A 23,988-nucleotide genomic window follows, 5' to 3' on the forward strand; every position below is an offset into this window, starting at 1 on the left:
AGCAAAATAGAGTGCAGCCGCAAGAGCGCCAACCAATCCCAATCTAGTAAGCAGGCATGGCATGGCATGCTGCTTCTCGTTCCCGTGAGAAACCAAAGCCTCTAAAGAAATAAATGCATGCCTGGTGATGCCCACCAACTAGTCAAGGAGGGTTCAGCTTGCGCCAGCTCACCGATCCGCGGCACTACGGCCTTCTACTTCTCTTCACCATGCCTTCCAAGACTATCTCTATATATACCAGAGGTAGGCATTCGTCCGCGTGCGGGGTGCGCGTGTGACTTATGACTTGGGCGACGGCTGGCGAGAGGCGATGCTCTCCTTCTCCTTGTGAGGAGGTGGTTTGGCTCCTGGCTCCTCACCCGTCGATTAGTCGTCGCCGGTGAGTGCTCCGTTGACGGGGACCATATGTGCTGACTGAATCTCTCACAGTTCGGTACGGGAGATGGTGTACAACTCACCCTGCTCTTGTAGCTCTCTGGCGTCTTGTCTTGGAAGAAGTCCGTCGAGGAAGATACATGAGGCCTGAGGGTAGGAGGTCGTTGGCGGATGGCAGCGGCCAGGTCGTAGGTGAAGGTTCCCTCCCTCTGGCTCTGGTGGGAGGATTCTTGTTGTTGTCTGCAAAGAAGAAGAAAAGGGTGGTCGGAGCTCGTCTGATCCGGCGTAGTGCAGCTTGAGGAGGAGGAGGAGGAGGAGATCATGTCGTCTTGTGGGGCGAGAAAGACCACGGCGGCCGAGTCCCGAAATCGCGGCCGCGATGAACTTGCGATTCCAGGCCGGCGGCGAACAGGTCAGGCGAGTCCCAAAATTAATTTGATTGGGTCGGAGCTCGGCCTAATTCTCAAAAAAGAAAAGGAAAAGAAAAAGAGAAGAAGATTGGCCTAGCCTGGATATACGGGGGAGGAAGAGAGAGAGACGTCCCGCTCCAAGGTGACCATCGACACGGAGTTCCCGGGCGCGCTGCACAGCCCCACCACGTGAAACCAGTAGAGATGAGCGTACGTACCCGGCCGGGCTCGGTTCTCCTTAAAATCCTACGAATCCGTCTCCGATTGGATTGCCTCCGTCAGACTCGCCCTACGTACGTGACTCTGAACCATGGGCCGACTCGGACCTGTACCAGCTTTCCATGAAAGTACGTACATATAATAGGACCTGTAGCTAGCCACCTCCCTTGAATCCATCAAATCAAACCATATCCAGATCCACCAGAAGATCGACCGAGCAACTACGTATGTACGTACCGATCGATCCACAAGATTAAGGGCAGCGATCTGCGCCGGTGCACCGGCCCAACCGTTGGGCTGGTCGGCCCGCAGCCGTCCGATAGGCCTACTAATAACCGTTCGATTACGATCTAATCTTCGTCTTCGTTCACCTCTCGCCCGCTTCTTCGTCAAACCAACACCGCAGGACGCGCCTGACCTTGAAGAACCGCCCGCACGTTCTCCGGCCGTCGCTGCCCTCGTCGCCGGTCGTCCGGTCGCCGTCGCTGCCCTCGTCGCCTGTCGCTGTAGGTCGCCGTCGCTGCCCTCGTTGCCGGTCGCCGTCGTCGCTGTCGGTCGCCGTCGCGGTCTTCGTGCATGCAGCGGCCTGCTCCCGCGGTTGCAGCTCCCCATGGCGACGACGGTAGCTCCGGTGCGGCGGCACAACTCCGATGCAGCCGGCCATCCTCGTCGCCGGTTGCAGCATCAAAAATGGCATAGTCGCGTCGCTTACAACCAAAAAAGTGGTGGTAGCAAAAACCAGTGCCGATTCCAGCAAATCAAACACACCATGGAAACAAAAAAAAGAAAATGAGGCATCGATTCCAGCAAAAAACTCGCACAGGGTGGAACCAAAAACATGAAAACACTGGTTCCAGCAAAAACATGATACGATGGAAGCAAAACCAGACACCGGTTACAGCAAAGTCAAGACGCCAGTAGCAAAAAAATGGGTTGTTTCCAGCAAAATCCGAAGACATTAGTAGCAAAAAAAATGGTTGGTTGTAGCAAAAAAACAAATTGGTTGCAGCACCAGCGTCGGGCCGTGGGCACCACCGTCAGGCCATGGTCACCACCGCCGTGGGATGGCCCCCATTGGTTGTAGCAAATCCCGTCATCGGTGGTAGAAGCTTTTTCTGTAAACGATTGAAACTTTTTTTGCACATACGATTTCAAAAGCTTTCTCTGTCGAACGGTTGCAACTTCGCTGATTGTGCAGAGTTTGGTTGTAGCTTTCTCTCTCGAAGGTTGAAGCTTTTTCCTCTACGGTAGAAGCTTTTCTGTAAACGATTGAAACTTTTTTCGTTTTGAGCAGCGCCTGGGTGAAAGCTTCCTCTATCGTCAAGTTGAAGCTTTTTTCGTCAAAGGTTGTAGCATTTTCCGTAGACGGTTGTAGCTTCCCTCGATAGCACTTAAGGTTTGCAGCTTTCTGTATATACGGTTGAAGCTTTTCATATAGAGTTTGAAGCTTTTTTTTAGCGGTTGCAACACATGGGGGTCTGCGGCAGGTTCTGTAATGCCTCGCCTGCAGGTAGATGTGTGACGCCGACGGCCGTGTGATCGCCGCCGCAGATCTAGAAGAGGGGGGGGGGAGTGGGCGGATGGGGGGAGGGAGGAGGTGCGGAGGTCGTCCATGGCATTCTCGGCAGCAGCCGTGGTTTGGACGGCGCGGGGTTAGCGGAGAAGATGGGGAGAGGTTAGCGATGGGAGCCGCGTGGAGGGAGGAGGTGTGGATCTCGCCGGCGCGCGATCCGCCTCGTATCTCCGGCCACCTCTGGTAGCAGCTCGCCGGCGCATAGTCGACCGGAGCCGCGGGGCGCGCTCGGACGACGGGGGAGCAGCTGGGGAGCGAGAGAGTGGAAGAAGAAGGCAACCATAGCGAAGGGATAAGGTGGGGTCACGGTCTGTTCTGGCCACATGATGACTCCCAATCGAACGTCCCGCGCACGACCGGCCCAATGTTCGGCCGGCGCGCCGGGTATAAACGTTTCCCCAAGATTAAGGTAGCCAGCCAGCGAGGAGGGTAGCCGCCAACATGGGCTGCGGCATGAGCCGCCTCCTCAAGGCCACCGTCGCTCTCGTCATACTCGTCCTTCTCTTCATGCCCGGGGCCATGGCAGCCGCCGCCGCAAGCTTCGACGCCTCCCGGACACAGCAGCTGCCCCTGCCGCACGGAGAAGTGCACGGGCCGGAGAGCGTCGCCTTCGACGCTCAGGGCCGAGGCCCGTACAGCGTATCCGACGGCCGTATCCTGAGGTGGAATGGGCCCAAGCTCGGCTGGACAACATAGGCCTACGGACCAGGCTACGACAGCGAAACGTGCACGACATCCAGGTTTGGCACGGAGGCGGACATAGAGAGCCGCTACGGCCGCCCGCTTGGCCTGCGCTTCAACGAGAAAACGGGCGACCTCTACGTGGCCGATGGGTACAAAGGGCTTATGCGTGTGCCGCCCGGCGGTGGGGAGGCCACCGTGTTGGCCGACCAGATTGATGGCATGCCGTTGCGCTTCACCAACGGGGTTGACGTCGATCAAGTCACCGGTCAAGTCTACTTCACCCACAGCTCGATGAACTACGACAGGTCTGAACACGAGATGGTCACCAAGAAGGGGGACTCCACGGGCCGCCTCATGATGTATGATCCACGAACATCGGACATCATCATGCTCCAACCTAGGATGACATACCCGAACGGTGTCTCGCTCAGCACCGACCGCACGCACCTCGTGGTCGCATCTACCGGCCCATGCAAGCTGCTGAGGCACTGGATAAGAGGGGTCGACGCGGGCAAGTCCGAGCCATTTGCCGACCTGCCGGGCTACCCAGATAATGTCAGGCCCGACAGGAAAGGAGGTTATTGGGTGGCGTTGCACCGTGAGAAGAATGAGTTGCCTTTTGGCCGTGATAGCCATCTTCTTGCTGTCAGGGTCGGGGCCGATGGGAAGATAGTCGAGCAGATGAGAGGGTCAAAGAAAGTCAGGCCAACCGAGATCATGGAAAGAGATGACGGCAAACTCTACCTGGGTTCGGTGGAGCTTCCTTATGTCGGCGTAGTAAAAAGGAAGTAGAGAGAAGTAGAGAATAGTATGTATAGGAGGGCTTTTAGTTTTTTATTATTCTTGCCGCTAAATGTAATGCTCCAGTTTCTTTTTCTATCAGGCAAACTATTGTAATCCTTATTTTTATGATCAGACCATTTGTTTTTTGCTTCATTTTAATGTCCGGCATGATACTGATGTCGTTTACTGCCATGCGCTAGAGAGATGCAAACTTGAAGATATAGGATGGATTTAGTTTCTTATTATTCTTGCGGCTATATGTAATGCTCCAGTTTCTTTTTTATCAGGCAAACTATTTTATCCATATTTTTATTAGCAAACCATTTGTTTTTTGCTTCAGTTTAATGTCAGCCGAGTAACCGATGACGCTTACTGCTATGCGCTAGAGAGATGCAAACTTGAAGAGACGGACGTAGGGCGTGTCAACGGAGCCGATCCACAGCAACCCGTTCCCCTCCACCACCTCGCTCACCGTGGAGTCGCTGAACCCCGCAGCGCCACGGCCACCCTGCCGTTCTTGACATCTCCGGTGACGACAACCCTGACGGCCCTCATGGAGTTCGCCATGGTACCGTTCTATTCCCACTGCTTTTTTCGGTTCAAGCCCACCCAGTACCCATCCCTGGTCTCCTCTGTCGGGGTGCACGTTGTCCGGGTACCGCGGCAGCTCGGCAAGCACCTCCGTTTCCCCTGCCGTGGGTGCGTGCAGCCAGTGACGAAGCAGCCTGCATGACAATGTCTTGGCGACAACGAGGTGCGTCCTGTCGGCGCTCACAGAGTCACAGCCATGCCGTTGGGGAAGGCCAGGCCGGACCTGAGCACGGTGACATTGCCGGTCCGCGGGTTGCACATCATTAGCCGCCCGGTAGTGTCACCGGTCAGCACTCCCTCGCTACAGGCATGCACAACCATATGATTAGCTACTTGTCTGGTTGTGAATGCCTGCATCTGCATGCACTACTCCTAGTACGAGCGAGTTGTCAATGCGCGTGAATTCACTAGAGCTCTTCTAAAAATCCATGCCCACCTTCCGCTCCGAAGCGAGTAGTGTTGGTGCTGCCTCTCGCAACACCTCCTCTTCTTCCTCACAAATTCGTTACAGGCATGCACAACCATATGATTAGCTTAATAATAGAATGACCAGAGAAAGAAAAATGCATGTACTACTACTCTACTAGCGAGTTGTAAATTACATTGGTTATACATGAGCAACGATGCTATACACACGACAATTGCCGAAAGATTTTTGGCCGACATCATATTTGGCTATGGTTTTATAAAATGCACCATGAATAAAGTGTGAAACACCATCAGTTATTAAATATCTAGGGACTCCAAACGCGGGAAAATAACTTCTTTAAGTATTTTAATAGAAGTGTTGTGATCAACACTACTAGTTGGAATAACTTCTACCCACTTAGCTACGTAATCAACAACGACCATAATATAAGTATAACTGTTCAAGGAAAGAAAATATCCCATATAATCAAAGCACGCAATATCAAATAGTTCAATAACAAGTAAATAATTCATAGGCATTTCCTGACGTCTACAGATATTACCAATTCTTTGACATTCGTCGCAAGAAAGTACAAACTTATGTGTATCCTTGAAGAGAGCAGGCCAATAAAAACTAGATTGCAATACCTTATGTGCGGTTCTATCTCCAACACGGTGTCCTCCATACGCATCAGAGTGACACTTCTTTATGAGATGTTCTTGCTCATGCTCAGGTACACAACGTCTAGTAGCACCATCTACTCCTTCTTTATATAGATGTGAGTCATCCCAGAAGTAATGTATTAAATCAAAGAATAACTTTTTCTCTTGTTGATATGTGTAATTAGATGGTATATATTCAGCAAGAATGAAATTAGCATAATCTGCATAGCAAGGATTATCACTAGAAGAAGCATTTACGATAGCTAATTGCTCATCTGGAAAACTATCATCAACAGGCAGTGGGCCCTTCATGACCCACAAGTATAGGAGATCAATCGTAGTCCTTTCGATAAGTAAGTGTGTCGAATCCAACGAGGAGCAGAAGGAAATGACAAGTGGTTTTCAGCAAGGTAATTTCTGCAAGCACTGAAATTATCGGTAATAGGTAGTTTTATAGCAAGATAATTTGTAACAAGTAACAATAGTAACAATAAGTGCAGCAAGGTAGCCCAATCCTTTTTGTAGCAAAGGGCAGGCCGAAACGGTCTCTGATAATAAGTAAAATGTTCTCGAGGACACACGGGAATTTCATCTAGTCACGTTCATCATGTTGGTTTGATTCGCGTTCGCTACTTTGATAATTCGAGATGTGGGTGGACCGGTGTTTGGGTGTTGTTCTTACTTGAACAAGCCACCCACTTATCATTAACCCATCTCGCAAGCATCCGCAACTACGAAAAAAGAATTAAGATAGGATCTAACCATAGCATTAAACATGTGGATCAAAATCAGCCCTGTACGGAATAGCACATAAACTAGGGTTCAAGCTTCTGTCACTCTAGCAACCCATCATCTAATAACTACTCCACAATGCATTCCCTTAGGCCCAAAGATGGTGAAGTGTCATGTAGTCGACATTCACATAACACCACTAAGGGAATCACAACATACATATCATCGAAATAGGAGAAAGATGCCACTATCTACTTTTATTATTCCCTTTGGTGTCTATCATACTGTCATTATCTACTTACGAGAGAGATTCCACTAGCGAACCTATGGCCCCAGGGACCATTCTCCTTTAATACTTGTGTATACACATTGATCTGTTATTTACTTTTATTATTTTGTTTTTCCACTGTACCATTATCTATCCACTATTTGCTTTTAATCTTCCAACTAGCAAGACGAGGGGATTGAAAACCCCCTTTCCAAGTTGTCACAAGGTTTTTATTTTGTTTGTGTGTAGGTGTTGCTTATCTTGTTAGCAGGTCACACTTGTTGAAGTTAATTTTCATACAAGACAAATTGTCAAAATATGAAAGAAACAACTTAATATTTCTAGCATTATCCAAACTAGGATGCAAGAATAGAGGGTCTCATCAGCATATTGCAGGCTGATGATCCTACCTAGAACAACATTAGGGAGAGTGCGGCAATAATTCTTTCTTGAAAAGCTTTGATCAACATTTTACATAAAACATCAGCAACCCAGTTAAATAAAATAGGAGAAGGGGGATCCCCTTGTTTTAGAACCTTACAACTAACAAAAAGAGAACCATTTATATCATTTAATTTGACATAGAAGGAACAATTCCGGATAGTGCCCATAACCAAACTAATCCATTTATTACCAAAACCCTAGAGGAAAGCATTTCCACAAGGAAATCTCAGTTAAATCTCTTATAGGCCTTCTCATAATCTAATTTGAGGATAACCCCAGAATGTTTAGATTGGTGAAGTTCATGGATAGTTTCATGAGCATTCACAACACACTCCAAAATATATCTCCCCTTGACAAAGCAAATTGACAAGAAGGCAAAAGTCCATCCCTAATAGGAGAAACCCTATTAGTCATAGCATTTTACTAAAAAAATTCATATAGTAGTTACTCAATCTTATTGTCCTAAACTATTTCATATATTTAGCATCATGCTTCTTGGGAATTAAAGTCGGGAAAACCAATTTTCTAGGACATTATTAGAGAGGATTTTATGGCTTTAGTGAGATATTTTGAAAATGGGTTTCCTCATCCTTTGGTGAGCTAAAGCATGAAAGAAAGGAGTGTTTTTGTCTCCTAAAATTTTTCTAGTCCTAGATCTTTGCCACGTGGCAGTTTGTTCCTTCTTCCAAAAGTCTTTCAACTCATTATGTATATCTTTCATTCTCCGATAATCCACATCAGGAACCAAATTCTTCTCAGGAAAACATCTAAAAATGTCAAATCCAATAGAAGACCATTTTTTTTCTTAATAGCAGTATCAATATTGATGCTCCTAGTGTTTCATGTTTATCTAAAAAGTTTTGTTTTAAACTGCCAAGTGTCAATAGCAATGGTAAAAGGGGAGGAAGTAGACCAAATATCCTCCACCAGGTTATGAAAATCAGGGTGAGACAACCACCATTTGTCAAATCTGAAAGGTCTGGTCAAATTATTTTTGGTACCACCAGAATCAAGAAGGAGTGGAACATGGTCACTACCAACTCACAGTATGGCATACAATGTGGTCAAAGGAAAGTGAGCATCCCAACAAGCAGAAGAGAAAACTCTATCAATTGCATCAAAAATAGGATTTTGATTGATTGTTACACCAAGTATAATTTCTATTAGCCAGTTTGTTTTCATTAATGCCCATTTGTTAATCCAATCCTTAAACGAAAATGCCAAGCTAGCATTGATATTGCCACTATACTTATATCTAGCTTCCGTAACCAGATGAAAACCCCTCCAAAAAGGACAAGATAAGTCAAAAGGCCCATAACCTCATGCAATTCAACAATAAAATCCATTTATAATTCAGCATAAGTTGTGCCATAAACAGTGACTAGATGCCAGCAAAAACCATCTTCCCTATTCTTAATAATGGCAATTAGAAAATAAGTTTTAGTAATACACCCAATGCACTCAAATAAATCGTCATTTACTCCTAACAAGATACCACCGGTGGTATGAATAGAAGGCATCATGTGCCAAGAGAAGTTAATATTGCCACCAATAGCTCTAAGGAAAGCCTCAGAAAATTGATCTCTTTAGTCTCCTAGAATCCAATAAAATCATGTTTATATATGTAGATTAAGTCAGAAAGGCACTGTAATTTGCCATTTTTCCCAAGACCTCTAATATTCCCAAAGATTCCTATCATGAAACTTTAAATGGGCGTGAAAGGCTACAAGGCCTGGAATTATTAGTATAGTCTGGTTTAACAACAGAATCGACATTGCCCCTGACTTGTTGTTACCAGATTTGCTACAAGGTCGAGTAAAAGCTCCCAACTCCAAATCCTCTAATTCCAAATTGGCAAGAAAATAAATTTTAGGATTTTGATTAGCAAAGTTAAGGCAATTATTCTTTTCAGTAACCACCATGTCCTCAATTGAACATAGCTTATGTACAAAATTTCAGAGTTTCACAGTCGGAATGTGAAATAAAATAAGACTGTCATGAACTGATTCTAACATACATAAAAAAGACAATGTAAGACTTTTCTATGAAGAACACGGGCGACGATGGCCGCCCGCAGGGCATACACGCGTGCACCGGTGGATCCGGAGTTCCAGATCCTCGCGATGGTCTTCCGACACACCCTCACAATGGAAGAGACGAACGCGCGGAAGCTCCGTCGCAAAAAATCTAAAGCGCATGGGCTCGTCGTCGAGCAATAAGAGCGTGCTAGGACGGAAGTGGCAGCCAAGGCGAAGGCGCCCTGGCTAGCCAAGGCGTAGGACCGCGCGGTCCAGAGGATGACCGTCAACATCTCCTCCTCTGATGACTCGGCTCACTGATGGCTCCAGCTCCCACGACGATGCCCCTCCGGCCGCCGAGCCCTGCACGGAGGGGTACAGCCATACGGGCTACCACAAAGGGAAGGGCCTGCGTGGAAATGGTGACTTCCTCCATCCTGCTCCATCTCTCTATTTCATCTAATTTTTTACGTTTAATTCATATTGTCTGGCGAAAAAGACTTGTTATTTTGGTTGTCCGTTGGCTGCTACTATCGATTGATGTCGGAACTATATCTGTTTGTTGCTAGTGTGTTGATCTAAATAGTTTTATGTTTTACATTGCATGGATTGCATGGATATTGGGGTTCGGATATGAAGGAGACTGCTGCAAAGGCAGCAAAGTGAAGGGTGACCGGTCATGGCCCATGAACGCGCCCGCGAACGTTTGAGAAGGGCCGGATTAGCTACTCGCAGTTTTAGATGCTCTAAGAAATTACTTTTGTTTTCAAAGGCATACTTGGAGAAACATTCACAGCATCCTTGCGAAGCTCAGCGGTTATCTTCATCGGTGGAAGGTGCTTTGAGAAGACACCCAATCTGTGCTTCTCCATCGTTGCATTCTTTTGCTGGATCGGCATCGGGGCGAACTCCTCAGAATTGCTTGGAGAATGAGCTGTCCCCATGGTGCAGAACTCCAGTAGATGTTGATATTCTCTTTGGTTGGCTAATGCTTGCTCGGGCCTGCCTTCACGCTGGCGGCACCACAGACCACACAGAAGAGCAACAATGATGGGATTGGGCGAGCTGGTGCTGACACTCACAGTGGGCCACAGAACAGAGCGCCACCTCATCCCTCGGTTGCGGCGTCTCGTCGTGGCGTCCCGCAGGGCGGCAAAGTGACCGAGCGAGCTCCTGCTCTCCTCGCCGGCCCATCACGTGGAGTCACGATGGGGGAAACAGAGGTGCTTGCCGAGCTACTGTGGTACCCGGACAACGTGCGCCCTGACAGAGGCGACCAGGGATGGGTACTGGCCTGGGCGGGCTTGAACCGAGAAAAGCACTGGGAATAGAACGGTACCACGGCGAACTCCATGAGCGCCGTTAGGTCGTCGCCAATGGAGATGCCAATAACGGCACGGTGGCTGTGGCGCTGCGCGAGTTCAACGACTCCACGGTGAGTGAGGTGGTGGAGCGGAACGGGTATATGTGGATCGGCTCCGTCGACACGCCCTACATCCGTCTATTCAAGTTTGCATGTCTCTAGCGCATAGCTCCTGCCTGTACTCTACGGATCAATCGATCCATCTATTGTAAAGATCTCATCTTCAACAGTTTCGTTTCAAAAGAAAAAGTCTTCAACAGTGTATAGCTAGCTACGACGTCATCCTGACTCGACCGTCATGCATGGATCTAAAACCCGGTGCCGCCTCATGGTGCACGCATCCCCGCCACTAGACATCATCGACGCTTTCCGCCATGTGGCGGTGCTCCGCAGAATGGCCTCATTAGAAGAGATCCGCCGTCCTGCCGCTGGAGGAGGACCGGCGTCATGGTTGCTATAGCCTATAGGAGCTTGGAGAGAGAGGGAAGGCTAGGGTGCGGCCGCGACCGGTTCTTCCTCCACCACGACGACCGGAGTGGTCCGAATTCATGACGATGGAGGAGCTAAGTGTCCTTGCAGACGACCGAGATGCCAATAGAGATCGTTGCGCCACTGTCCGTAGAGAATGCCTTGCTGCCATCACGACTACCTCACCGCCGCTAGGACCGCCTCGTTGCCCCGAGTAGGCGCCGCCAGGAGCGCCCCACCGTCTCCCGTTCATAGACCAAATGAGTTCAATTATTTCGGTCCACTCCCGCTCTTGCGCCCGAAGTGCGGCCTCGTAAGAGAGATGTGAGCCCTAGGTCAGGCCTAGGCCGAACCAGGTTGCTCTCTCTCTCTCTCTCTCTCTCCGCCAGTTTTTGCATGGACGACCGTGATCGATTTTTGAGGGGGGCTATTTGTGTGTTGTCGCGGTGGACAAATGAGTGAGCAGCAAACCGTGGCCTCCTCCACCCCAAAAGAGAACACCCAAACAAGTTGCGATACTATTCACAATCCCTAGCCGCATCCTCCCGCTTCATGCTCCCACACGTTGCCGCCGATGCCTCTTCCACCCCAAGTGACGGTGGCGCCCCAGCGACCACGACTCCCCAGAAGAGAGGAGGCACAGAGGGGTGGTGGACAACGGTCGCTGAAGATGCAAGCGAGATGACAGACGCATGGTGGCAGCTGCAGATCCGCACTCGAGCGGCCATCTCCGCCTCTGCCTTCTCCCTGCACTCGACAAGTTGCACAAGGTAGTTGAGACACCGCTGTTCGTGGGGAGCACGTCGTTCGTACACAGTTAGACATACATGCATGCATTCGAATTGATTAGCTACTAGTAGTAGTACATATGTGCGCGTGAGGATGATGTCAGGTACTACGCATGGATGGATGAAGAAGATGGATGTGTGTGCACATTAGCAACAAGCAACGAGAGGGCCACTATTAGATTTGGACGTTCCGCTGAGATGGGTTCACAAGAAAGAAGGATCAATCCGTGGCAGATCAATTTGACCAATGAGCGAGAAATCGATCAGTGAGAGATGAGGTTGACCAATCATTAATGGAAGGCCAACGAAACGATTGATTAATACTAGTACTAGTACCAAGAAAGAAAGAGAAGATCTCACCGTAGACACGGACGGACGGCTGAGATGAGGTTGGCAGGGGATCGATTCGTGGGACGCAACAATTCTCCAATGAACAAGAAGCAATCCGACGTGGGTAAACCGAAACGGCGAATCCACGTCGACTTCCCCCGACCGATTCATTCATTGCTCCCCTACCCACACCCAGACACAACACCACATTGGCGCCGCCACCCAACGCCCCATCTCCCTCAGAGGCTCGGACCTTGCCGCCGCCCGCCCCCCCCCCCCCCCTCCCCACCCCTCGAGCGAGGAGGAGGTCGGTAGGCGTCCCCAGATCTGTTAAGGGATACGGACTGGAGCTCTCGATTGCTCACGCGCCGGGCACAACCTCCGTCTGCTCTTATTGCTCGCCGGCGACGCCAGCATGGAGCTACTCCGTGCTCGCTTGGGCTCGGGACGCCGCTGCTCGCCAAGGTAACTTGTCTCTCGCCCGTCCATCCTTTATTTGCTTGTCCCCAACGCCCTTCCCTTCCCTCCCCTCCCCTCATGAGTTTCCATCCGTGGAGCGCAGACACCACTGGCATCGAACCCTAGCCGCACCGCACCAGCGGCGGCCATCGACGACGGAGTACAGTACAGGACGGCCTCCCAGACGCGGCCGTCATACCCCAAGGAGCCTTCTTCGCCAGCCCTTGCCTCCTCTCCCGAGATGTGGACTGATGATGGCTGCTTCCTCCTCCCCTCCTCAACCACCAGCCCCAGATCTGGACCTTCCGGACATGGACGTGGACGTGGTGAGCTTCCCCGCCTCTACCCCCAAATCTCATCTTTTTTTGTTGCAATTGTACCTACTGGACAGACACAACTGCACGTTCAATTTCTACTATATAAGAGAGACATGTTAATTATTGTGTATTTTATATATAAATAAATCAGAGGCTTTGCTTGATAGCAATGTGAGCCTGTTAGTTTGCTTGCTTGCTACCAAGTGTCAGGGTCACTCGAGCCAGTGGCATATATAGAGAGAAAACTGCACCTTTAAGATCAATCATATATCCGTGACATTGTTGTGTCCAAAGACAAGATTTTCCATCACCATTGGGTCAATATTCAATTCTTTGACATGCCTTTTCTGATTAACCTCAAATAGGGACACTCTCACTTCAAAAACACACATAGACAGCACAAGGAAATCTGGCTCCATATATTGATGTAAAATAAATACCTGATAGATGCCTAAAACTTTGGCAAGGCAAGTTTCGCTGTTCAATGCCGACTTGTTAGTTTTCGTATTGGTTGCTTTTCCAAAGAGTATCACTCAGTCTCTTGAGGATCGATTGGATGATGTGATTATATAGCACATCTGATGGTACTAGACTAGATGTGTAGGAAGGAAAATATAATCATCTTCTCTCCTTGTTTGGTTTTCTTAAGTTTACCACCAAGATCTGATTTGCAATTGTACCTACTGCCCAGACAAAAGAGCACGTTTTGCTTCCATTTTTACAGCCTTAAAGCTGGAGCGTCACGTTTATGACGAATACGCATCACGTACATTACATGCTTATTATTTCTATGCAACATTTTTTGGTTCAAGCACAGAACCTATAGTAGTATCTTAATTTGTTCAATTTCTACTAGAACAAGAGAGACAGGTTAACTTTGTGTAGTTTATGAAATTTCTAGAGGCTTGGCTCCATAGCAATGTCAATCTGTTAGTTTGCTTGCTACCAATGTGGTATCAGTTGGTTTTGTGCTGTTCAATGCCGACTTATTAGTTTTGGCACTGGTTGCTTTTTCAAAAGGGAGGAGCTAATCACATGTGATTGCGCAAGTATCAGTCAATCTCTTGAGACTGGATTGGCTGATGTAACCACATAGCAGATCTGATGGTACTAGATGCGTTTGAAAGTATAATCATCATCTTTCCTCTCTAGGTTTTCTTAAATTTACTAGATGTTTTTCCTGAGTCTTTCGCTGCACACGGACCCTCCACTCCCATTATTCAGCAGTATGGTGGTCTACTAGGAATGCGTCGGGATGTTAATTGGCATGTACGGTAGCCACTCCTGCAAGTCGTACCACACATACTTGACGGTGTTGAGACGGCAAACGTGACAAAGCACTCACTATAGTTTTACTCTCAATGATGGTTGTTTCAGACCAACACCAGCTAATATATAACCAAAAAATGAAAATGTTTTCAGAAGGTGTGTAATTAACATGCGGCTTTTCACTCACCTGCCATGATATGCCTTCAAATTGGAAACTTTAACTCTACCTTTACATAAATGATATACTGTTCATAACTAGCAATTCGGAAAAATTACTTTCAAATTCACTTTTTATGTCACTGACTAGTGACCGCCCAAGCTTGCACTATTGTGGGTTAATTCCACAAGTTGTTTCCGCAATGTGGTAATGAACTGACGGATTGATTTCTATTTATTCTCAAGTTAGATTTCTAGATTTATTTGATTTGATTTTCCTTCCTGGGTTAAGTTAATTTCATATACGGCTGCTTCTGCCATGTGTAATGAACTGGGGATTAACTTGTTTTATTCTGAATTGTAGATAGGTAAAGAATTCACCCTTGATGCTGCTTCTTCAGTGGAGACAATCTGGTCCCTGACTGCTACTGGAACGAGATGTGCGATGGCTCATCCCACTCAGCTCTTGAAGACAGCGTGTGTACCAGGGAAGGAGAATGGCATAAATGCAAGTTGTGACTACTTGGAGTGGTAAGCTTGCTGCAAATTGTAAATATAGCTTCAAAAAATGCTTCTGCAAATTATTCTAGCCATGTATGTGACAAACAATGCTTCTCCAGCAAATTTCCCACCAATCTGTTTGTCTGTCGTTTAGTTTTTCTACTTCTGAAAATAAAAAATTTAGTGACAAGCAAGCCTTCTCCATTAACCACTTTGTGTGGTATCTGCTGGTTTTGTGTTGTTCAATGCCGACTTATTAGTTTTGGCACTAGTTGCTTTTTTCAAAGGGAGGAGCTAATCACATTTGATTGTATAAGTATCAGTCAATCTCTTGAGACTGGATTGGATGATGTAACCATATTGCAGATCTGATGGTACTAGATGCGTTGGGAAGTATAATCATCCTCTTTCCTTTCTTGGTTTTCTTAGGGTTACTAGATGCTTTTCCTTAGTCTTTTGCTGCATCGACCCTCCACTCCCATTATTGAGGATATTGGTGGTCGACTATGAATGCATTGGGATGTTAATTGCCATGTCCGGTAGCCACTACTGCAAGTTGTACAACACGTCCTTGATGGCGTCGAGACGGCAAAAGTGACAAAGCACTCACTATAGTTTTATGTTTTGTTTCAAGCGTTATCAATTACTCCCACCGTACCAAAATAATTCTTTATCAGTTCTCAAGCTGATATTCTTTCACAATGATGGTGGTTTCACACTAACATCAGCTACTATGATACACTTCTTTACCTATATCAGCAGCTAATATATAACCAACAAATGAAAATGTTTTCAGAAGGTGCATATTTAACATGTGGCTTTTCACTCACCTGCCATGATAGACCTTCAAATTCGAAACCTTTAACTCTACCTTTACTACGTAAATGGTATACAGTTGATAACTTGCAATTCGAAAAAAAATTACCGTCAAAATAACTTTTTTTATGTCACTGACTAGTGACGGCCCAAGCTTGCACTGTTGCGGGTTAATTCCACAAGTTGTTTCTGCAATGTGGTAATGAACTGACAGATTGCCTTTTATTTATTCTCAAGTTAGATTTCTAGTTTTATTTGATTTGAGATTCCTTCCTGGGTTAGGTTAATTTCATATACTGCTGCTTCTTCCATGTGATGCTGAACTGGGGGTTGACTTGTTTTCTTCTAAATTTTAGGTAAGTAAAGAATTCACCCATGCTGATGCTTCTTCAGTTGAGACAATCTACTCCCTGGCTGCTACTGGAATGAGATGTGTGATGGCTCATCTCACTCGGCTCTTCAAGACAGCGTGCGTACAAGGGAAGGAGAAGGGCAGAAATGCAAGAGTGACTGCTTGGAGTGGTAAGCTTGCTGCAAGTTATAACTATAGCTTCAAACAATGCTTGTGCAAATTATTCTAGCCATATATGTGACAAACAATGCTTCTCCAGCAAATTTCCACACCAATCCGTCCATCTATCATTTAGATTTTCTACTTCTGAAAATTAAAAAAATAGTGACAAGCTAGCCTTCTCCATTAACCACTTTGTGTGTGCTGCTATATGAACATGTTTCGATTTGGCTGCTCCCCCTACCTTATGCGTGTGCAGGTGCTTTGAGTGCTTCCTTCTTCCCTTCCTGGGACGCCGCTCTCCCACTGCTCTGATGCCATAGACAGACAAATGTAAGTATTTCTCTTGTCTCCACTTGCCCTCTGTTAGTGTCCTTTCTCTGGCCTTAATTTGCACAGAAATTATTTCTTAAGAGAGGACAAGAGGAGATGTCCTGCCATCCAACTTGTCTTCTTGAACAAATGAAGCACAACCCTTCGTAGCACCTGAAGTTTCAGACTGAATGAATTACATTGGCCACCTATATTTAGAAACTTTACCCTATGGAGTAGCATGTACCTTTGGTTTCCTAGAAGCCCATTGTGCGCGTCCTTAATTAGCAACTCACTTTCCAAAAGTTCCGATGACAATTTATGTGAAACCAGTTGTGCAGTTTGCATCTTTGTAACAATACATGCTATAAGATTGAAGTTAACACTAAAAGTGTTCTCTGCAGTGTATGGAAGTTTAACTTATTATGCGAATCTGCTTTCATTTGATTGTGCCTCAAATTTCACAATCATTATTATTTATTTTAGACACTTGAAAATGAAGGGAGAAATGCTACAGTTGTATGTTGTTTCTGCAGTATGTTGATCTACTTGCCTTTCCTTTTGTTATAGAGCAACCAAAATTTTTGGAGCAGGATAGTTGCTTGACATTTTGTTATACATGCAACTGAGCCGGTCAGTTGGCGGCTCCCAGATATATCCACCACGGTCGCCATGATGATGACGACCTCCCCTCCACATGCTTGTGCTCGGTGGACGACGCGACCGTCTCTTCCTCACCTCACCTCACCTCAGGCTAGTGGCGTCCAGATCAAGTGGATTCGTCAATGGCCTCGACAGATGCAGTCTGATTGCCATCATGAAGGTACTCCCACTCTTTGATTTGCTCCTCTCCCCTTCCCTTCCCCTTTCTTCTCTTATACACTTGGTTTCCTTCCTCACGCATGCGTTTTGGACAGGCTCCTTCTCCACAACCACACACGGGAAGCCATGGAAGCTCCATGTGCTTGTTCTCCATGGAGGTCAGCAGCTGCCATGCCGCGATGGAAGCAAGTCCCAGAGCTCGTCAAGGTTTGGATTTGGCAGCTCCACTCCCTCCCTATTGATTAACCTATGCTAGTTTTTGATAGTTTGCCTTAATTTTGCTGCTAGCACATGGTTTTGCATGTATTGCTAGCGTATATTAAACTACCAAGAAATAAGTGGCTCTGAAGCTACTTTTTTTATCAGTCTAGTCTTGATTAAATCCAGGCTTTATTTACTTGTAGATGTATATTGTTTCTTTTGGTTGGTACCTGCTAACAGGTGTGATGTGGATTACGTCAGATGTTTATGTCAGGTGATGAATGTATCTGTGATGAATTTTTGTGCTCTGTTTGGAGAACTCACTTGGGTTTGTTCACTCAAAATGACATCAAATTCTTGAAATCTAGTTCTTAGTCTCGAGTGGCAATGTGCAGCTTGACTGAATCTTTAATGTACTTTTCCTTGTACCTGTGTTGTATGACTAATGCTAGTGCGGAGAATGAGTAGTTCAGATTGGTAGTAAGCTGGATAAGTACTTGGTCTGAATCACACAATTTTGTTTGCTGCATAATAGCACCATGCTTAGTTAGTATACTTATGCAACCATCATTTTCCTTGCTGCTATTTTTGTGGTTTCTTTGCACCACCTTGTTATCTCTGTTTTGTGACACATGTGCTTGTACATTGATCGTATTGAGTAACACTTTATTGTATCAGTGCATCCACATGCATATGAATGGTGCTTTCTTTTTGGTACAGATAACTAGTGTCGCCGATCTGCCAAGCATATGATTCCAAAGCATCTTGTCATCAGTGACCTACTTCCACTGGGACCTGACTGCCATCCGACAACACGTGAGCCATACCGGACATCGTTGGGACCTCCATGTCTGGCTACATGGGTTGCGGTGAGCCCCTGCTCTCTCTCTCTCTCTCTCTCTGCCCTTGGACGGTCCGGCCATCGAGCTAGTGTACGACTGTTGTCGTCATGTTGTGTGTAGTGGTGGTGGTCTTCCGGCAACTAACATGATCTTGGGATTGTGGTCATATTTCTTGTCGATTAAACATGTCATAATACTTGTGCTTTGCGAGGCCATGTGTGTATGTGGCTGCTACCATGCTTTCCTACCTATGCAAGATTTTGTTGTGCCTCGACAAATAGTCTCTGGTTTATCCATTTATGTACCTTTTTTGCACCGCATGTTACAGGATTTGGTAGTGGTCCATGTTCTAGCTTTGGTAGGATCCTTGCTTATATGTTGTGGGATGTTGATTTATTAACAATGGCTACCATTAAATATAGAAAGAAAACGATTACCTATTAACTGGTGTAGTGTTGCTGTGCACATATAGATAGAACAAGTGTTATCCTTGTGTGCTTTGGAGGGAGCCATCATGCATGTGCTAGCAATATTCATGACTAGTCTTGGATGGATATTTTATCTAGTTGTATGTTCGATTGTCAATTGTTTGCTATGCTAGTTGAACAAATGGGCGCTTCTTTTAATTTGTTATGCTACCTGATCAGTTTCTGGAGCTCAACAATATCTGTTGTTTCTTGGAGCTAGGGCCCGGCGCAAATGACACTTGCTCTCCCCAGAGCTCTCTCCCTCCTCTGACACCTATGATGAACACTTCTTCTCTGACCACGGCCGAGGTGAGCCAGTCGCTTCGTTTCTTTTGCATACTTACTCTCATTCCCTGTGTGTCCACAACCATCGAGCCGTGGTAGTTGTATACTGGCCATTGCACCATGGAGATTTCTTGGGCTGGGTTGGGGGCTATGGTCATGGTGTCTGTTGTAATCTACATTTCTGTTTCTGTGAATGAACGATGACGACAATATTATTTTCCTACCTATGGCTGCGGCTGCGTTGAGCCGTCTCAATTGCTACTTTTGATTGTTACACATGTTCTGAATCCATGATGCTCAGGGTCCCTGATAACCCACAAGTATAGGGGATCGCAACAGTTTTCGAGGGTAGAGTATTTAACCCAAATTTATTGATTCGACACAAGGAGAGCCAAAGAATATTCTCAAGTATTAGCAGTTAAGTTGTCAATTCAACCACACCTGGATAACTTAGTATCTGCGGCAAAGTATTTAGTAGCAAAGTAATATGATAGTAGTGGTAACGGTAGCATAAGTAATATTTTTGGTATTTTGTAGTGATTGTAACAGTAGCAACGGAAAAGTAAATAAGCGAAGAACAATATATGAAAAGCTCGTAGGCATTGGATCGGTGATGGAGAATTATGCCGAATGCGGTTCATCATGTAACAATCATAACATAGGGTGACACAGAACTAGCTCCAATTCATCAATGTAATGTAGGCATGTATTCCGAATATAGTCATACGTGTTTATGGAAAAGAACTTGCATGACATCTTTTGTCCTACCCTCCCATGGCAGCGGGGTCCTAACGGAAACTAAGAGATATTGAGGCCTCCTTTTAGTAGAGTACCGGAACAAAGCATTAGCACATAGTGAATACACGAACTCCTCAAACTATGGTCATCACCGGGAGTGGTCCCGATTATTGTCCCTTCGGGGTTGCCGGATCATAACACATAGTAGGTGACTATAGACTTGCAAGATAGGATCAAAAACTCACATATATTCATGAAAACATAATAGGTTCATATCTGAAATCATGGCACTCGGGCCCTAGTGACAAGCATTAAGCATAGCAAAGTCATAGCAACATCAATCTCAGAACATAGTGGATACTAGGGATCAAACCCTAACAAAACTAACTCGATTACATGATAGATCTCATGCAACCCATCACCGTCCAGCAAGCCTACGATGGAATTACTCACGCACGGCGGTGAGCATCATGAAATTGGTGATGGAGGATGGTTGGTAATGACGATGGCGACGAATACCCTTCTCTGGAGCCCCGAACGGACTCCAGATCAGCCCTCCCGAGAGGTTTTAGGGCTTGGCGGCGGCTCCGTATCGTAAAACAAGATATATCCTTCTCTCTGATTTTTTCTCTCCCCGAAAGTGAATATATGGAGTTGGAGTTGAGGTCGGTGGAGCGTTAGGGGGGCCCATGAGGTAGGGGGGCGCGCCCTAGGGGGGCAGGCGCGCCCTCCACCCTCGTGGACAGGGTGTGGGCTCCCTGACGTGGCTTTTTCTACCAGTATTTTTCTTATTTTCCAAATAGATGTTCCGTGGAGTTTTAGGTCATTCCGAGAACTTTTGTTTCTGCACATAAATAACACCATGGAAAGTCTGTTGAAAACAGCGTCAGTCCGGGTTAGTTGCTTTCAAATCATGCAAGTTAGAGTCCAAAACAAGGGCAAAAGTGTTTGGAAAAGTAGATACGATGAAGACGTATCAACTCACCCAGGCTTAAACCTTTGCTTGTCCTCAAGCAATTTAGTTGATAAACTGAAAGTGATAAAGAAAAACTTTTACAAACTCTGTTTGCTCTTGTTGTTGTAAATATATAAGGTAGCATTCAAGTTTTCAGCAAAGATTATGACTAACCACATTTGCAATAACTCTTAGGTCTCATGTTTACTCATATCAATGGCATAATCAACTAGCGAGCAATAATAATAAATCTCGGATGACAACACTTTCTCAAAACAATAATGATATGATATAACAGGATGGTATCTCGCTAGCCCTTTCTGAGACCGCAAAACATAAATGCAGAGTACCTTTAAAGATCAAGGACTGACTAGACATTGTAATTCATGGTAAAAGAGATCTAGTCATAGTCATACCCAATATAAATTAATAATAATGGATGCAAATGACAGCAGTGCTCTCCAGCTAGTGCTTTTTAATAAGAGGGTGATGAATCAACATAAAAGTAAATAGATAGGCCCTTCGCAGAGGGAAGCAGGGATTTGTAGAGGTGCCAGAGCTCGATATTGAAATAGAGATAAATAATATTTTGAGCGGCATACTTTCATTGTCAACATAACAACCAAGAGATGGCGATATCTTCCATGCTACACACATTATAGGCGGTTCCCAAACAGAATGGTAAAGTTTATACTCCCCCTCCACCAACAAGCATCAATCCATGGCTTGCTCGAAACAACGAGTGCCTCCAACTAGCAACAGTCCCAGGGGGAGTTTTGTTTGCAATTATTTTGATTTGATTTTGCATAAAGCATGGGAATGGGCATCCCGATGACCAGCCATTTTCTCGTGAGTGAGGAGCGGAGTCCACTCCTCTTGAGAATAACCCGCCTAGCGTGGAAGATACGGACAGCCCTAGTTGATACATGAGCTATTCGAGCATACAAAACAAAATTTCATTTGAATATTTAGAGTTTGGCACATACAAATTTACTTGGAACGGCAGGTAGATACCGCATATAGGAAGGTATAGTGGACTCATATGGAATAACTTTGGAGTTTAAGGGATTGGATGCACAATCAATATTCCCGCTTAGTACAAGTGAATGCTAGCAAAAGACTGGGAAGCGACCAACTAAAGAGCGACAACAGTCATGAACATGCATTAAAATTAATAGACATTGAGTGCAAGCATGAGTAGGATATAATCTACCATGAACATAAATATCGTGAAGGCTATGTTGATTTGTTTCAACTACATGTGTGAACATGTGCCAAATCGAGTCACTTAAATCATTCAAAGGAGGATACCACACCACTGTACCACATCACAACTATTTTAATAGCATGTTGGCATGCAAGGTAAACCATTATAACTCATAGCTAATCAAGCATGGCATCAGCAACTATGATCTCTAATTGTCATTGCAAACATGTTTATTCATAATAAGCTGAATCAGGAACGATGAACTCATCATATTTACAAAAACAAGAGAGGTCGAGTTCATACCAGCTTCTCCCATCTCAGTCAGTCCATCATATATCGTCATAATTGCCTTTCACTTGCACGACCGAACGATGTGAAAATAATAAGAGTGCACATGCATTGGACTAAGCTGGAATCTGCGAGCATTCAATAAACAGAAGAAGACAAGGCAATATGGGCTCTTGGTTAAATCAACAATAATGCTTATAAGAGCCACTTCAACAATTTAATCATGGTCTTCTCCTATCGACCCTCAAAGAAAAGAAAAGAAATAAAACTATTTACACGGGAAAGCTCCCAACAAGCAAAAGAATAACAGGAAATCTTTTTGGGTTTTCTTTTTAATTATTACAACTACAGCAAGAAAAGTAAACTAAATAAAAGCTACAACTAATTTTTTGGGTTTTTCTTAAGGTTTATCAAACACACAAGAAGAAAGCAAGAAAAAGAAAATAAACAAGCATGGATATTACTATGGTCATCACCGGGAGTTGTCCCGATTATTGTCACTTCGGGGTTGCCGGATCATAACACATAGTATGTGACTATAGACTTGCAAGATAGGATCAAAAACTCACATATATTCATGAAAACATAATAGGTTCAGATCTGGAATCATGGCACTCGGGCCCTAGTGACAAGAATTAAGCATAGCAAAGTCATAGCAACATCAATCTCAGAACATAGTGGATACTAGGGATCAAACCCTAACAAAACTAACTCGATTACATTATAGATCTCATCCAACCCATCACTGTCCAGCAAGCCTACAATGGAATTACTCACACACGGTGGTGAGCATCATGAAATTGGTGATGGAGGATGGTTGATGATGACGATGGCGACGAATCCCCTTCTCCGGAGCCCCGAACGGACTCTAGATCAGCCCTCCCGAGAGGTTTTAGGGCTTGGCGGCGGCTCCGTATAGTAAAACGCGACGAATCCTTCTCTCTGATTTTTTTTCTCCTCGAAAGTGAATATATGGAGTTGGAGTTGAGGTCGGTGGAGCGTCAGGGAGCCCACGAGGTAGGGGGGCGCGCCCTAGGGGGGCAGGCGTGCCCTCCACCCTCGTGGATAGGGTGTGGGCCCCCTGAAGTGGACTTTTCTATCAGTATTTTTCTTATTTTCCAAATAGATGTTCCGTGGAGTTTCAGGTCATTCCGAGAACTTTTGTTTCTGCACATAAATAACACCATGGAAAGTTTGCTGAAAACAGCGTCAGTCCGGGTTAGTTCCATTCAAATCATGCGAGTTAGAGTCCAAAACAAGGGCAAACGTGTTTGGAAAAGTAGATACGACGGAGACGTATCAGTCCCATGTAGTTTTTAAACTAAACTTGATGCAGAAAATTATCTTTGGAATAAACTAGATGCAGAAAATTATCACCTTTGGCAAAACAAGTATAACCTTTGGCAACTTAATTCACAGGTCGGCTCTGTTTATTATTGACAACGAATTAACAAAGTGGCTGCGACTTGGAAGACGTTTTACTCGACCGCAGAATGAATTCACTTGTAATGTTGGAATATTTTCCGTAATTCCTGGCAAACCAAAATAGTATGCAAATTATTTCACCACATAATTGTGACGCAGCTGGTTTGAACTCCAAAACTTACATTTTGATTCTTGGGTGCAGATGATAGACAAGAATTCTGATTTCTTCCATTGAAGGCCTTAGTGGGCATACCACTAGGGAGCTTGTTGAGATGCTCAAGGCGTGAGAGAGCTTTGTCT

General features: G+C 45.6%; 1 protein-coding gene and 1 pseudogene across 1 annotated transcript; one reads left to right on the plus strand and one right to left on the minus strand.

Annotated features, from left to right (window-relative positions):
* The first annotated feature begins 2,898 nt into the window (after positions 1-2,898).
* LOC141027865 (protein STRICTOSIDINE SYNTHASE-LIKE 10-like) lies at positions 2,899-4,642 on the plus strand (annotated as a pseudogene).
* On the minus strand, positions 4,427-4,896 carry LOC141026772 (protein STRICTOSIDINE SYNTHASE-LIKE 10-like). The gene is made up of 2 exons (XM_073503621.1): positions 4,820-4,896; positions 4,427-4,769 (listed from the first exon to the last, which is right to left on the minus strand). Exons 1-2 carry the CDS (start codon positions 4,894-4,896, stop codon positions 4,427-4,429), a joined length of 420 nt encoding a protein of 139 aa, XP_073359722.1.
* Positions 4,897-23,988: the final 19,092 nt, after the last annotated feature.

This window comes from Aegilops tauschii, chromosome 7 (genome assembly GCF_002575655.3).
Source record: "Aegilops tauschii subsp. strangulata cultivar AL8/78 chromosome 7, Aet v6.0, whole genome shotgun sequence".
Lineage (NCBI taxonomy): Eukaryota > Viridiplantae > Streptophyta > Magnoliopsida > Poales > Poaceae > Aegilops > Aegilops tauschii.